General features: G+C 52.7%; 1 protein-coding gene across 2 annotated transcripts; it reads left to right on the top strand.

The window, feature by feature from the left end:
• The first annotated feature begins 290 nt into the window (after window positions 1–290).
• On the top strand, window positions 291–15,713 carry LOC119112080 (histone-arginine methyltransferase CARMER). Of its 2 annotated transcripts, none has more exons than XM_037236073.1 (12): window positions 291–549; window positions 7,234–7,356; window positions 8,234–8,337; window positions 9,428–9,532; window positions 9,979–10,089; window positions 10,381–10,558; window positions 11,390–11,480; window positions 11,730–11,902; window positions 12,876–13,098; window positions 13,722–13,909; window positions 14,718–14,801; window positions 15,220–15,713. In XM_037236073.1, exons 1-12 carry the CDS (start codon window positions 417–419, stop codon window positions 15,453–15,455), a joined length of 1,749 nt encoding a protein of 582 aa, XP_037091968.1. In that variant the 5' UTR covers window positions 291–416; the 3' UTR covers window positions 15,456–15,713. The 2 variants fall into 2 exon arrangements, with proteins under 2 accessions (XP_037091968.1, XP_037091966.1); XM_037236071.1 differs by having other exon boundaries at window positions 14,715–14,801.
• The last annotated feature ends 397 nt before the right edge of the window (window positions 15,714–16,110 follow it).

Here is a 16,110-nt window from a genome sequence, read left to right as displayed (position 1 = left end):
AGGGTATAGACTCTAGTGGTGCATCTCCAGTTTCAAGGGCATTGAGCCGTATTACTGTATGGAACCCGAACATCTTATGCCGTTAGATGGGAAAATTATGCCGTGTAATTTTACTTTTAAAATTATTTGAGAACCCCAGTTAAGTTTTGAGGTTTTGGAAGCGCCAAAATCGCTCAGAGGAGTAGAAATGACGTCACGGGCAAATTTCTCAACGATATCGACCATTTCGACGTGTCAACAAATTGCAAACCTTGATTTGTCGTGCGTGGCGGCGGCGTCTAGCTGCGACATTGCGGCGCGGCGCTCCCGCTTGGTGCTGCAGTGAGGGGGCATCGCGAAGTGTGTCGGTGTTAGACAAAGAGCGTTTCAAAAGTTGTACTCAAGTCTGGGTTTGCGACGGAATATAGCGCGCAAATATGGACGCTGTGTACGAAAACGTGTCTGTGCATTTAGTCTTAGATACTGGAGTTACAAAACGACACATTGAAGATAAAGCGAAGTTGTGCCTCAGCTATGATCCAGCCGGTCTCAGCGCAAAGATCCACCAAGGTTCGTACATTTGTTAACGTAGGCACTAACGGCATGTGTCATAAAATGTGAGACAAAAGTGTGGGCTGCAATTAGAATATTTCACAGGCCAGATTGCAACTAATCCGTCGACTGTGCCGGTCGTTTATGTGGCAGCGGCGCGCTGCGCCCGGGGCATGTGTGCGTTGAGCTGGAGTCAAGCCAGAGTACGCCGAAGTTGTAAATTGTTTTTGTTTGGGACAATTTTTTAGATATTTTGTGCAATGGTTTTGAGCAACATCATAGTTTTTGAAACATTGGAGTTCATGAGCTGTAATTGGTGATGACCAAGCATCAACTTCAGGGCTCTTGGTCATGCATGTGCTTGCACTGAAATTGTTACAGAGCTGTTGCTGTGCCTGTCAGTTAACATGTATTTTAGTCAGTATTGGAAATTTGAAAAATGCCTGGTAGCAGATTACAAATTTTATATAATTGAGTACAAGATTATCCAAGTGCTGCAGATCATTACATCTTTATTTAGGTGATCTTTGAGAGCCAATGGTACAATGGGTGGCACTCAACAGAAGTGCCACTTTTCATATGCAGCAATTCAGGTAAAAACACTTGAAATGAAAAAAATATCAGTGGTCAGGGTATACATTGCTACCTCATGTTAAAAGAGAGCATTGTACATCAATTGTCAGTTTTAAGGCAGAACATATCATAATGAATCGTAAAACAGGTCATCTAAACTCTTACCTTGGGACTTAAATAACTATGCTAGTAAACAACTGAGTGCTGCAAACATGGCAATTGCAGCCCTGGGGCCATTGCTATGCATGATCACAACATTACTGCCACAACATTACTGTGCATCAAGAATCATAAAAATGTAGGGGGACAAGCTAGCAAGAATCCAATGAAATACGTCTCTTGTGTATCCAAGCAGTCTGCCTCATCATTTGTAGATTGGTTGACATTGTGGGCAAATATGGCATTTTTGGGTGGGAATGAAAAGCCAAATGAGAATATGGTGGCTACACAAAACTTCTTAATATGGTACATATATATGGCATGGAACATGGATGCCAATGGGACACTGGTTGGAAGGGATAGGGTGGGGAGGTTAGGCTAAGTTAAGTTAGGTTATGTTAGGTCGGGTTGGGTTAGTTAAGCTTAGTTTAGGCTATGTTCTGGACTTTTCTGGCTTGTCTGTTTCATAAACGTACCTACATGCGATAAGAAGAGTTTTTCATTGCATTATTATTGTTACCTTGGCCCCATACATTTTTATGGTTCTTGATATGCAGAAATATTGTAACCACACAGTGATAAAGCAGAAACGGCGCTGGGGAGTCGAGGCGGTGGGGTGTGTGCGGCTCTGGGGAGCTCGCTATCGTAGTCATGAAAATTTGAAGGTAGGAGTAAGAACCTACCTGTTTGATAATTATTTATGATATGTTTTTCCTCAAACATGGCAAATGATGTACAATGATTTTTCTAACATTAGGTACCAATGTGTACCTACACCACATCAGTATTAAACATGGTACACTGAAACAGCACAGTCTCATACTCTGTACTATGAAACACATGTGCATTTACATTGGTTTGCAATTAATGAAAGGTTCTGTGGGTACACACTCCAAAGCAGAGGATAATTACGCATCAGGCTTATACACTCCAAAATGGAGGGTGGCTACACACTAGGCTTCTACACCATCCAAAACAGAGGGTGGGTACCATACACTCAGTCAGACAAAAATGGTACAAGAAAATGCAAATGAGCATGCCGCAGACGGCCACCTACTCACGCTCCACCACGGTCACGCTACTCACGTTCCGTCAGTTAACTGGTTTTAAAAACAGTTAAACATTCATGCCCTCCACCTTCCCATGCGGGGTCAACACGCAAGGCCCTGCACATCCCAGCCGAACCATAGATAGGCAGTACTCTTAATGGATTTACGGAGCCAGTGTAAGTACAGTGCCTGACAGACCCGTGCGGGCCGGCCAAAAGGGATCGGAGTCAGTCACTCCGCTGACTTTGGCGGCGGATAATGCAAGGTATTTATGGATTTTAATGCGCTCTAACCGATATCATTGCGAAATATGATACTTTATGTTGCAAGTTATTTATGTTTTTGTCCTAATAAACCCCCCTGCTTAGTTTGCCGGGTCAATGTTATGGGTTCACGTTACTCTGGTGTCCTAATGTTTTTGCCAGAGTGAGATGACTGTTTCCGAACAGTTTTTTTGGCCATTTATAGCAACGTTTTATGACTTCAGAGGGCATTTTTGTAAAGCCCGAATTGCCAGCTTTACTTTGACACCCTTAAGTGACAAGTTTAATGTGGTTTAAATCTACAGGTGCCATAACATTTTAGTACTCTGGATACCAGGAAGTGGCCAAAGTCCAACCACGTGGCGGTTCTGGATGAGCACAAATAAGTCCTTCATAATCATGATGCCCATCGCTATACAGCTTCCCTACAAATGTTAACAAATTTGTTCAAGGCATGATCGCGAGCAGAATATTTATGCTCTTGAATCAGCCATGAGGAGGCAAAGCATTAAAACCAATTGGAGAGTTTTGCTGTTTTCAACCTCCAACCTTAGCTGGAAGGCAGGTGCAAGCCGCTGAATAGTTAGACGTTTCGGACGCTGAATTGCGAGTGATTCTCTTATTTGCATTGCCCATGACACAGTGTTGGCACATGGGTAGGCGGCCGTCTGCGGTAGGTGATTGGGTGTGCGGTTTTCTATGGATGTTTTTGGCATCCTGGGCAAATAATGCTGTTCGTCGTCAATGGTTGGTTAAGTCTTGTCCAGTCTTGAGTTAGTCTGTGTAGGGCATAGGAAGTGAGAGCATTGCTAATCTACAGACCGGTGTGATTTTGGTACTTGTTTCTCATTTCCCAGTATTGTTTGAAGGTTGATTCCATTCAACCATCATATGCTTTATTTTTCACATTTCCATACACGGTTTATCATACACCTAGGTGGCAACACAGGCTGCTTGCTGTTGGGCATCTTGGTCTGGTGGGTGCAAGATTTGTGCTCTTGCAGATATTAATACATGGCTCCTGATGTAAGCAGCATGGTTTCAAGCTGTTGCACCCTCTGGTTTCATTTTGTCCTGACACAAATAGGCAGAATGAGTATTTCCAAAAGCTGTTCTTGTTGCATCATGATGGAGTACAAAATATTTCATTTTACATAGTCACAGTCCTGGAGTATAAAATCTTGTGGTATACATTATACCAGGAAACATCAAGTTTTCCGACACCATTAACAGTAGTTCTTGTTTGATCATAATAATTTATCAGGTACTCAGCTCTTACATGGTTAGCCAGAGATTGGAGAGAAGATTGGCAAATGTGATAAAAGAGTAGTACTCGTGCAAATAACGTTCAGATGCAAAGGAATCATTGTACAAAAATACTAAACACTGAAAGATTACTGGGGTAGCAGCACAAACTCAGGAAGAGAATCATTGTATTTTCCTTTAAATGTTTACTTTATGTACATACAGCTACTCAACTCTGGTCATATTGATTAGTCTCTTGCATCAGAAAACTGTTCTCCTTTACACTCACAGAGGCATGGAGGCATGGTTTTGTCTGAATTTCAGCAGTGAGAACAGCAGCGGTGTGTGATTGGCCTGACATTATGAAACATAAAGTGGAGCCCACCTCTATTATCAGCTTGCATATGATATTTAGGCATGCAATCCATCACCTTCAAAGTGCATATGAGCATATCTTAGCAGTGCATTGTGACATGTTATCACATTACATTATCAGTGTTATATCAGTGCTTTCCTCCTGTCAGCAGGAACAGGTGTGCTGCTGTTGCACCTGTGTTTTGTGTGTGCTGTTTTTCATAATACTGGCGTTCACCCGTAATGGATATGCATCAGATGCATGCACAAGATATAATGCCTGACATGCCAATAAGTCACATTTCCATCTTTGGACATTTTGGTGGTGTTGAAATGACGTCCATAGAACAGCTGATTGAAGAGAGATGCTCCAAACATTGTGCTTCCAGCATTATGTGTAATGCATAATACCATTGCGAGATGTGAATGCATGTGAATGCCGGCAAACGTGTATCGGTGTGCGGAGCCGGTCTTGCGCTCCGAGTGCAACACAGGTTTGGTCGTCTTTAAGACTCGGTGTTCGGCCTCAACAGTCAGAGCACAAAAAGATATTTCAAACCACCTACACCGCGTAGGCGAAACTGCCATCTTCGTCACTTTGTAATATAAACACTAGGGATTATCCGGCGGAGGGGTGTGCTTCGAAAGCAATTTCGATCTTGGTTTGCAGATTGGTGAAAGATACCCGAGGAGGATAACTGTTTTTTTTCTAACTTCAAAAATACGAATGTACTGTCCAGAAATCCCCAAGTGGTGTCAACACTATCAGACCCATGCGTGCGCCGGTCACTAATTAAAAAGCAGTCGTTGTCGCTCATCGTTGGAAATTCTAAAGAAATCCTGGTAGCAGAGTACAACTTTTTCAAAGTGGAGCACACAATTCGCGAAGTGGTGTCAATCATTTACTTTTATTTAGTTTGTCATTAGATTACAGTACAATGGGTGGTACTTAACAGAATGGCCGCATTACATATACAGTAGTTCAGGTAAAACCACTTGAAATGAAAGAAAGCGTCAGAATTTAACACGATACCCGGAAATGACAATCTCAGGCTCGGTGACGTGAAACTTATGTACATATAATAAGGGGTAATCTGTGAAACAAAGCTCACCATCCCCTGGATCTAGGCGTCTACTTCTCCCAAACTATTGCTGTGAATAATAAACATGACATGCGACTCTCCCACAGCTACCAACAAGTCGCTTAGTGGGGGGCGTATTTCGCAAAATAAGTTGGGAACTGACTGGGGGAAAATGGCACAACAAAATGCCGATGAAGAATGTACCACAGACGGCCAACTACAGACGCTCCACTACAAACACGCTACTCAAGCTCCACGATGATCACGCCACTCACGCTCCACCATAATCCCGTCACTTACGATCCACCATGATCCCGTTACTTACCATCCACCATGATCACGCTACTCACGCTCCACCATGATCACGCCACTCACGCTCCACCATGACCACGCCGCTCACGCTCCACAATGATCACGTTACTTGCGCTCCACCATGATCCCATCACTCACGCTCCACCATGATCGCGTCACTCACGCTCCAGCATGATCACGCCACTCACGCTCCACCACGGTGGGCGTGGGTCACTGAATGGTTGAGACTTCCGACACTGAATTGCGGGTGATTCTCCTATTTGCATTGCCATGGCACAGTGGTGGAGCGTGAGTAGGTGGCCGTCTATGGTAGGTGCTGGGGTGTGCGGCTGTTTGTCACCGTTCGTTGCATCCTTGGCGATTAGTGCGGTTCATCTAAAATGGTGGGCTAAATCATATCCAATTTTGAGTTGGTCTGCACAAGGCGTAGGAAGAATGAGCTCTGTTAATTTGTAGACCGGCACGATTCTGCTTCTCGTTGCTCATTTCCCGGCATTATTAAAAAACGACTCCATTCAGCATTCACACGCCTTATTTGCCTCATTTCCATATTTGATTTGTCATATAGCCGGGTCGCAATACAGGCTGCTTGCTATTTGTCATTCAAGTCTGGTGGGTGCAGGATTTGTGATCTTGCAGATGCCAATGCATGGCTGATGATGGAAGTAGTAAGTGCCAAGCTGTTGCACCTTCTTGTTTCATTTGGTTCTGAAACGGAGGCAAAATGAGTTTTTCCAAAAGCCGTTTTTGTTGTGTTATGGCGGAGTACAAAATATTGACGTTTTTCTAATCATAATTCTGGAGTACAAAGTCTCCTGGTATGTATGATGTCAGGAAACATAAATTTTTCAAACACCGTGGCACTTCTCTGAAACTGGCTTCGAATATACCCTGGTATGGGTTAAGGCGAGGGAGGTCGGATATGAAAGGTGTTCAAGTGTCACGCAAGTGGTGCTGTTATTTGTAACCTGCAGCCAACCAAATCTTCATGATTTTTGCAATGTTTTGGTCGCAGCCGCCAGGGCCAAGTCACTGCGGTGTACCGGTTTCATCGTCGGGAATCACCAGGTCTGGTCGGACTCACGGTCTGTCAGTTTGCCGGTTCTGGTCGGACTCGGTTAGCAGGTCTGGCCGTACTCACTGTCTTCCAGTTTGCTGGGTCTGGCCGGACTCACGTTTCGCCAGTTTGTCGGTTCTGGCCGGACTCACGTTCTGCCAGTTTGCCGGTTCTGGCCGGAGTCACGGTCTGCCAGTTAGCCGAGTCTGTCCGGACTCACGTTCTGCCAGTTTGCCGGTTCTGGCCGGAGTCACGGTCTGCCAGTTAGCCGAGTCTGTCCGGACTCACGGTCTGCCAGTTTGCCGGTTCTGGCCGGACTCACGGTCTGCCAAGTTGCCAGTAGCATTACTTGTGAATGAGCGCGTGAATGCTGCATGGGTGATCCCCTACTGCTGGGCTGCCATGAAAGACGTAAATTCCTGGCGCCACGATGAATAACTTCACGTCTATTGACGGTCTCGCTTGTCCCACGCCGTCGGCTTATTTTGGGTTAATGACACTGTGGGATAGACTATTTCATTTGCATGTGAGAACTTGGCACCTCTGTGACATGTATGCCGTGCGTAACATTTACTGAAATGAGCAATTGCGCTAAATATGTTTTTCAGGTGGGCAGGTGCGGCTGGAATTCCCCATTTCGAGGACGACGGATTTCTGCAAAGTGGGGAGAACATCGTACATGTTCTCCCTGAGCAGTGACGCCTTTCTGATCGTCTTCTCCAGCACACCAGGTAGGCAGTTGACGCGATCGTCAACAGCTTTAAGGCCACTTGCTGGGTGCCTTAGTCGTAACTTTAAAAAAAAATTGTGGAATATATTATGCTTTCTGATATTCTGCAGTGCATTGGTGGAATGGATTTCGCTGAATGTATCACGTTATGCCAGCCCTTTGTGGCACGTTTCTACAGTTTCAGTTGCTATTGTCTGGACAGATAGCACAGGATGGCCTGGGCAGGTCCCTCCCGTGTCATGTTGATCATGTTTCGCTGTAACCCTTCGTCTCTCCCCTCCCCTGACCCGCAGTTTGTCGACGTTTCCCGTCGTTTCCCTGCCTATCCGAGGTGCCTCGGTAGTGCATGTGGTTGTCAGCACTTGTCCGACGCCATGTCGGGGTCAGGATTTTAAGACAAATTATTCTCAGTGGTTTGTATGTGAATAGAATCGTTTGTGGAGAAATTAAAAAATTGGAGGAGTTATCAATGGTAAGGAGGGTCCAGTTATCAGTCTGGTTTGGTCCAAGCCATCATGGTGTTTTGATTTGGTTGTTGTTGATGAAGTCTAGATAATGTGATATTTATATGCTGGGCTAATGAAGGCTTAGAGTACAGAAGTGAATGGAAGGTTACAAAAAAGGCAGTCTAAAGGTGGAAAATTATGATGCTGGGTGGTATTCACTGTGCACCATTTTCAATTGTCCAGATGATGCGGCGCTAATTCTAACGGTCGCCTTTGGTAGCATTCTTCTGAAGGTACAGACAACATATGATTTCCGATTTTGCTTGCAGCATTACGTGCAACCTGATTATTACCTGCAGTATCTTTGAGACGGCAACCATCGGAGCTGGAATCTTTGACCGCTGTTATTCACAGTTGCATTGTGTTCCACAGACTGTCAGAGGTTTCACTCCTACATGCAAAAGTTCAAAGCCGGTCAGGCCGTCTCCGTCTTCTCGGAAAGAACTGAGGAAGCGTCGGCTACGCAATACTTCCAGGTAAGTCTGGGTAATAACCCGTCTCATGCTCGTCTCATGCACGCTCGTCAACGCCCGACCATCTTGATCTGTCCAGGTGCGGCTCTTGGTGCTGCACGCTCGCGGTCAGGAGCCGCGCTGCAGCCATGAACCAAACGCGCCGGGTGGTTTGAGCTAGTCGGCTTGTCACTGATCATCGCCGCGAGCATCCCATGTTAATGACTAGCGGCGTTCGTGTGTACTACCAAAGCGATGATTTGCGTATGACGGCGGCTGTCCAACTGGTCATCGTCATCGCATTTCTCACGTCTGTAGATCGCTCACAGACCGTATTTTTGTACTGGAATGCGGGTTGACCGGACGAGGATCCTGAACGGGTCGTCTGGGACTCTCCTCTGACTCACTCAGTGAGCGACTGCCAAGAGCCTCATGCCGCGCAGCAAGAATATCCCCGACCGCGAGCCGCCATCTTGTTTGTTCCATCCCTCGATCCCGAATGGATATTGTATGATCGTTGAACCGGAGAACGTTCGGTGATGAACGGGAAAATGTTCACTGGAAATGAACTGTCGGTGACGCTGCAACGCCAGACTCATGTAAACTGATGATATCGCATGGGGCTTTAACGAGTGTAGCAGTTGTTTGCACCGACAAATAATCGCAGGCCGATTACCCAGTGATATTCGCCGTAGGTATCCTGGTTGACTATTTGCGAAACCTCAGGTCTTTGCTGGCTGCCACTGGAGGGCGCAGTATAGACCTGTATGTTAAATTGATGTGTGCTTTGCAATGCTGTATGGGTGTTTGGCATATGCTTGTGACTCGTATGATTTTAATGGAAACAGGGCATGTCATTCTGAAGTTCATTCGAGAAGGTGGACGGTTCTCGACAGTGACGTGGCTAGTGTTGGACAAGAGAAAACCTATTTCGTCAACAAACCTTTTTATCGCTGTCGGTGCCGAACTGGACGATGTTTATTCGTCCCCCATCCCCCCCCCCCGGAGTTTACCCGATCCTCGCCCTGTCGTACTGACCGGCTGGCTGGATGTTTGCTGGCGGCTGGACAGGACCGTCCATGAGGTCAGCTGACTTCGGTCGCCCTGGTGGCAGTTTTACAGCTACCTGTCGCAGCAGCAGAATATGATGCAGGACTACATCCGGACGGGCACGTACCAGCGGGCGATCCTGTCCAACGGCGCCGACTTCCTCGGCAAGGTATGGCTTGGCTCGACGGTTTGGCCAGGCCCTGCCAGCGGCAGACGTGACCGCAGAGACTGCCGCACGCAGGCCATGCCATATCTAGTGCTAAGCTTGTCGAGCTATTTCGCACGCACGTTCCGTTCGTTTTCTGTGCACGTGGCCATTCTGCGCGGCAGCATGTCCGATGTTGGGTACACGTAACGTCGGCCAGTGGAATCATAGTGTACCCGCCTGATGGCCCGGTTGGCTCTTCGAGCCGGATCGGAACAGAACGGACCTGACGAGGGAATCGCTGGATTTGCCGCCCGGTTTCTCCCACCTCGGCCGGGCTGGGCTTGGGCTGCCGTTAACCAACGGCGTCGTGTGACCGTAGCCGCCTGCTGCCACCCCGGCGCCCGTCTTGGCTGTGACCCTCCGGAGCCGCCGCTGACCTGACGGTGACCTTCCCTCCCCTCTCCCAGGTGGTACTGGACGTGGGCGCCGGCTCTGGCATCCTCTCGTTCTTCGCGGCCCAAGCCGGTGCCAGGAAGGTGTATGCCGTGGAGGCCAGCTCCATGGCTGAGCACGCCACCGTGAGTCCCGTCTCCGCCGCCGCGGTGGCAAGCGCCGCGCGCCATTTCCCTTACCCCTTGCGGTTGGCCGGGCTAGTCGGCAAAGGTCACCGTGATCTTTCGAGTTAGCGCGAACATTTAATTCCGGCCGCGTGCTCGCTGTAGCTGACTGCCCAGCGGGCGGGCTGTGAACGCAGTGCCCGGCTCACGTCCGGGCCCGCACCGGCGTGACATGTGCAGCTGATGGCCCGGCCGCCCCGCCGCCCGCTGACCGACGCGTAACCGCCCGCCCGGCTGTCTCTTCGTCCCCAGAGGCTGGTCGAGTCTAACAACCTGCAGCACGTGATTCACGTGATCTCCGGCAAGATCGAAGAGATCGACCTGCCCGAGAAAGTCGACATGATCATTTCAGAGCCCATGGGTTACATGCTCTACAACGAGCGCATGCTGGAGACGTACCTACACGGCAAGAAGTGGCTCAAGCCCGGAGGTGGGTCGCATCGGCCTTGCGTATATCTGTGTACCTTATTGCTCATTGTTTTGCGTCGCTGTTCTTGCTGACTGCAGTGATGTCCACGCGGGCAGCGCCGGTGCGTCGGAGGGATCCGTTAGTAGCATGGCTTCCGACCTAGCGTGCGGGGTTGTGGGGCCCGATGTAAGTGGAGTAATGGGTTAGGAGTACGTCATTACTGAAAATCACGTAGTGAAATCCCAGGTTTAAACATAAGCCAACAAGTCGCAGCGGTTCAATGCGAAATTCCATGAATGTCAAGCCACCTGGTGTGTTCCACGCGGAGTCTTGGTGCCCCATTTATTCAGTGGTACCTACGCTGTTATCTTGGTACCTAAATTAATGTAATGATCCAAGTCATAGTTCGCGCGGAGCCCATCACATCGCGGTCCCGAGGCTGTGAACTGGTTCGGGAGCGACTTCTCATCTGTTGAGTGTCATCACTGGATGGCGGGTTTCCTCGAGAACCGACAGCGATCAGACGGGTTAATGTCTCTCTCGGGGCTCGGTTTGATGAGTCTAACCAGAATCGGCCTCTGTGCGCGGTGCCGGACCGGAATGAGCTGATCTCAGATGGCACCGACTTGGCATTTTCCACTCCCGCAGAGCAACAGTCGCGGCGCGTGCGCGCGCGCGCGCGTGCGTGCGTGCTTGCGTGCGTGCGTGCGTGCGTGCGTGCGTGCGTGTGTATGTGTGTGTGTGGTGCATATCAATCAGTTCTCGGCTGGGTTTGTGGCCTAGACGGGAGCCATCTGGCAGGACAGGCCCGGACGGACCGCGTGACTCATCCCATGCCGTGACGGGTTGCAGGCAAAATGTTCCCGGGCCGCGGAGACTTGCACATAGCGCCCTTCCAGGACGACGCGCTCTTCATGGAGCAGTTCGGGAAGTCCAATTTCTGGTAGGAAATCCCGAGACTGGTTTTACGAGCTACGTCGTCTGGTCGCGTGACGTCCGTGTGTTCTTGTGTCCTTGCGACCTTCGATCATTAACCCGATCATTGATTGTGATTTGCCCTGGTGCACGTAAGGATATCCGGTAGGTGAATGTCATCGGTGCACGTGCGGCGCGTTAAGCCGCTTCAGGACCTATGTTCTATGGTGGAACCGCTTCCCCTCCGCCATCCATGATCACCGGCTGACCGCCGCAGGTACCAAAACAACTTCCACGGCGTGAACCTGACGGCGCTGCAGGAGAAGGCCGCAGAGGAGTACTTCCGCCAGCCGATCGTCGACACGTTCGACGTGCGCATCTGCATGGCCAAATCCGTGCGACACGTGCTGGACTTCGAGCAGGCCGAGGAGCGCGAGCTTCACCAGCTCGGTACGTGGCCCGCCGGCACCGGCTCAGACGGGCGGCCCGCCGGCACCGCGTGGCGGACCGCCTGTCGCCTGTGAACTGCGGTGGCCCTCAGACGGGCGCGCGGCTCGAGCGGGTCCGCTCCTGGTGCCGCCTCTAGGGCAGGCACCGGGCGGACGGGCGCTGCTCGAGGGGGACGTGGGGTGGCCGGCCGGCGGCGGTCGATACGGTCCGGCGCCCCCGCTCACGGCGCCGCTCTGTCGGCCGGCACGACCCCTGGGACTGCCGGCGCCGCTGCCGGCCGCCCACCCGCCCACCGCCGGAGCAGGGAGGGTGGCGGTGGCCGCAGCCGCCCGTGCGGTGTCCCCGGGGCCGCCAGACAGGAGCATTTGGGCGAGCCGCTTGGAGAAGCATTGGGCTGTGGACTGCTCTGCTACGAGCTCTCCGAAGACCTGTTGAATGTGAAACGGGCCGGATGATCTGGGATTAAGTGCTACTATCCGCATGCTGGCATCTGGCCAGATGGCTAACTGGCCGTCACTGCAACCGGTTCCAGCAAATGAGAAGCAGAACCGGCGGTCGGTGTATTGGCCATGCAGGAGTTGTTGAGTGCGCAGTAGCGTGACCACAGGTCTCGTCACGTAAATACGAGCTGGTGGTCAGTGCGCAAATGGCTGCATACACCGGCAGTATTGTGTGTGGCCGGAACTTGTCCCGCTATCCACCGTAAACCCAAGTGTTTCGCCCCCTAAACGTGGTTGCATTCGTTCAGGCGCACGTACCGATTCGGGTTTTGTGTTTCTGATTGTTTAAACTGACCGCTCCACTTCATTGAGTCACGTTGTTACGTCTACAAGCGCTGTCATCGAAGCAACATGGCGCAAGAATCGGCCATGCCCACGAACATTTCCGTTAGCCTACTTCCAGCGGTCTCTTCCGTGTGGCCGGGCCCTGGTGCGAGGGGTACACGTGTTAACCCCCTCCCCCCTTCCCATAGACATCCCGGTGGAGTTTCACATGCTGGAGACGGGCACGGTGCACGGCCTGGCGTTCTGGTTCGACGTGTCGTTCTGCGGATCTCAGACCACAGTGTGGCTGAGCACGGCCCCGACCGAGCCGCTGACGCACTGGTATCAGGTGCGCTGCCTGCTGCGCGACCCGCTGCCCGCCAAGGAGGGACAGATGCTCACCGGCCGCGTCGTCATGAACGCCAACCAGAGGTGTGTCAACGGCACGGTCACGGTTACCGACCAGGGGACGGGTCTCGATCGTTGACCTGGGGTGAGGTTTGATCACTGCCCTGGGGACGGCGTCGCGATCACTGACCTGAGGGCAGGATCACGGTCACTGACTGGAGAAGGGATTGTCAATGACACCAGCTGATGGGTCACGAGCACGGGTTCGCTGATGAATGCAGGCCAATCTCACTGATGGGTGGATGTGGGTCACTTTAGGGCTGTGACTAGCCGGAGGGAGCGGTTACGCTTCCCGGAAAGCGAGAGAAGGTGGGGCGCAATGTCCAGAGGGCAGGGAAGGTTGCGTCACGTCCTGTGACCGACAGAGGGGCGCACGGTCGCTGACGGCGTGGGTGTAGCCGTCGGCCAGGAGCCGTCCTGACTGCCCCAGGTGTGGGGCTTCTCGGACCGGGTGACGTGGAGGGACCGGAGGACCAGACCCCGGCCGCGCACCACGATACAGCCATGGTGTCGGGCCGTTGTCCACTCCTCCCTCCGCGGCCGTCGTCTCCTCAGCGCCCGCGCCAGCCTTGACAGCTACAAGGCTGGCGCTGGCGCCGAGCCGCTCCGGGCCGGTCGACTGACCGCGCCGCTTCCCTTGTCCGCAGACAGAGCTACGACGTGACCATCACACTGCAGGTCGAGGGCACCGGCGTCTGGAGCACGGTCACGCTGGACCTGAAGAACCCGTACTTCCGGTACACGGGCGGCCAGCCGCCGCCGCCACCCGGGCACAGCTCGGCCAGCCCCAGCGAGCTGTACTGGTCGCAGCTGGACGCCCAGGGCGCCAGGCAAGGTCCGTGCCGGCCGGCCCCGGTCAGGGCCCCGGGACGGTCCGCTGTGCTGAGCCGGCGGCTCGCACGGCCCGAGTGGTGGTCTGTGGCGCAGACCGTCCTCGACACCGGTAGGTTCAAGGCGTCCAGGTGGGCCGGCGCGGGTGTACCGTGCTGGGCTCTCAGGAATCTGGCAGTTGGTTTGTGTAGTAAATTCCTGATGGGCCGTAGTGTAGCAATGGAAGGAACGCGGCCTGCGAAAAAAGAGAGCCCATCATAGTTAGTAAGTTAGTTATTTGGGCTTTCGGGCGCTCCGACCACGCGGTCGTATAGCGCCCACCCATCATTCATGCCCAATGTTCGTTCGTGTGTACGAGTGTACTGCGAAGAGAAAGATCCTGTCGCGTTGTGTACAGGATCCTAGATGGTGATGGTGAGCATGTTGGCGCGGAGTATACGGCAAATTGTGTCCTCCACAGCATGACTTGGCGGGAATTTATGAGATCATTGAAATTTTCCGATGTGCGCTGTGATTAAGAACGCCACGCTACGAGTGCATGGTGTGTGTGTTTGTGAAGTTTCGACACATCGGCGACGTTGCGCTAGCATACAACTTCGCCCCAAGGATTTTCTGGTGTTCACTTTGGACCTCTCGCTAGCATACAACTGTTTCCTAGCGTGTTTGTGGTGTTCACTCAGATTTACGTCGGCTGAAGTACGGCGCCTGTGCACCACTGGGCCCGCGTCCGGCTGGCGGCGCTCCGGTGTCTCCCGCCGCGAGGCCGGCCGGGTGCTCTTCGGCTGGCACTGACCTCTGTTGTCCCGCAGCAGTGAACATGCTGAACGGAATGACGGTGAACGGCCTGGGCGAGGTGGCCATGGACATGACGGGCGCACCGCACGCTCTGGTGGCAGGTCAGTCCGCCTCTCCTGCTCCCTCACCGCCGACGCCGGTGGGCCGCCTATTGCTCGTGATCTGCTATGCGTGGTTGTAACCTGGTACTGAATATGAGTACCATGCGCCACCCTCATTGTGGCTGAAGGGCGATTTTGTTCTGTCCGTGATACTTGCCGTCGGCGCGCTGTCCTTCGCCCTTACATGCACTGTGTGCCTCGTCCCTTCTATTTGGTATCACGACACAGGCGTGAGGATGTTCAGTATCAGAACCGTGCTTTTCGCACCTTGCTGCCGATTCATTAAACCGAAATTGCATGCTGATCGTACGTCTAAGCTCCTGAATTACTGAAGCCGCACTAGCCTGTCGTCGCCATGTGCCTCCGCCGCCCCCCGGCGCCGACCGTCGGGTCACCCTGCGTCGTCTCCGTCCGGCAGATGGCCTGGTGAACCAGGCGGCCATCCACCCGGGCTCCATCCCGACGGCGCAGGTGAACGCCGCCAAACGCTCTGTGGCGCCCACCATGTCGTCGGCCAGCCAGCTGATCGGCGGTGCCATCAGCCCGGCGCTGATGACGCAGAGCCAGCCGTACCCGGTCAGCACGTCCTTCATGATCGGCGACTACATGACGCCGGCCGGACCCTTCACCACCGCGCCGGCCTACAAGCCATGAAGGCCGCGTGTCGCGAGCGCGCTTCTGTGAAGCCGCCATCGTCGCGTCCCTGTCTCGCTCGCGCCCCGCTGCACTCATTGGACGCTTACGATGTGTTTGCCTGCTCTCATACGGTCGTCGGTTGCATTCGTCTCCTGTACAATTCTCATCGTTTCAGCGGGTAGAGTACGCTAACGTGCATGTGCTGTGTGCGCATAGGGGCACACGCGTCGTAATCTGGTGACTTGGCTCGAATACAGGCTGTCTGTAGACCCGGCAGACCGGTCGACCTCCGCGGGCGGACGACGGTGGGCACCGTCACGCGGCCTCCCGACCGGGGGCGCGGCCGACGTAGTGGAGAGGCTTGCGTCTCACGAGGCCGAGCCGCGCGACGGAGGACCCGACAGAGGGCTCAGTAGGTCCGGCGCATACAAACCGCAGAGCGGTGCTGGCGCCGGTCCACACTTCTGGGCGCGAGTGGCACTGGGACGGCAGTGGATAAGGTGGCACATATATATCCCCGGAACTCGGCACGGCTGTGTGGGGGGCACGCGAAGGGCGGTGGTAATCCAATGCCCTGCCGCCGGGGGGCGTGGGCGCGCCCTCGACACCAGCTTCGCTTCTCGCAGCGAGGATCATTGCCGTGGCGTGATGCTGTTGCTGGTTACGACCCGTT

Source organism: Pollicipes pollicipes, unplaced genomic scaffold, assembly GCF_011947565.3.
Source record: "Pollicipes pollicipes isolate AB1234 unplaced genomic scaffold, Ppol_2.1 Scaffold_7261;HRSCAF=8764_pilon_pilon_pilon, whole genome shotgun sequence".
In the NCBI taxonomy this organism is placed as follows: Eukaryota; Metazoa; Arthropoda; class Thecostraca; order Pollicipedomorpha; family Pollicipedidae; genus Pollicipes; species Pollicipes pollicipes.
This window is presented reverse-complemented; position numbering and strand designations above follow the sequence as displayed.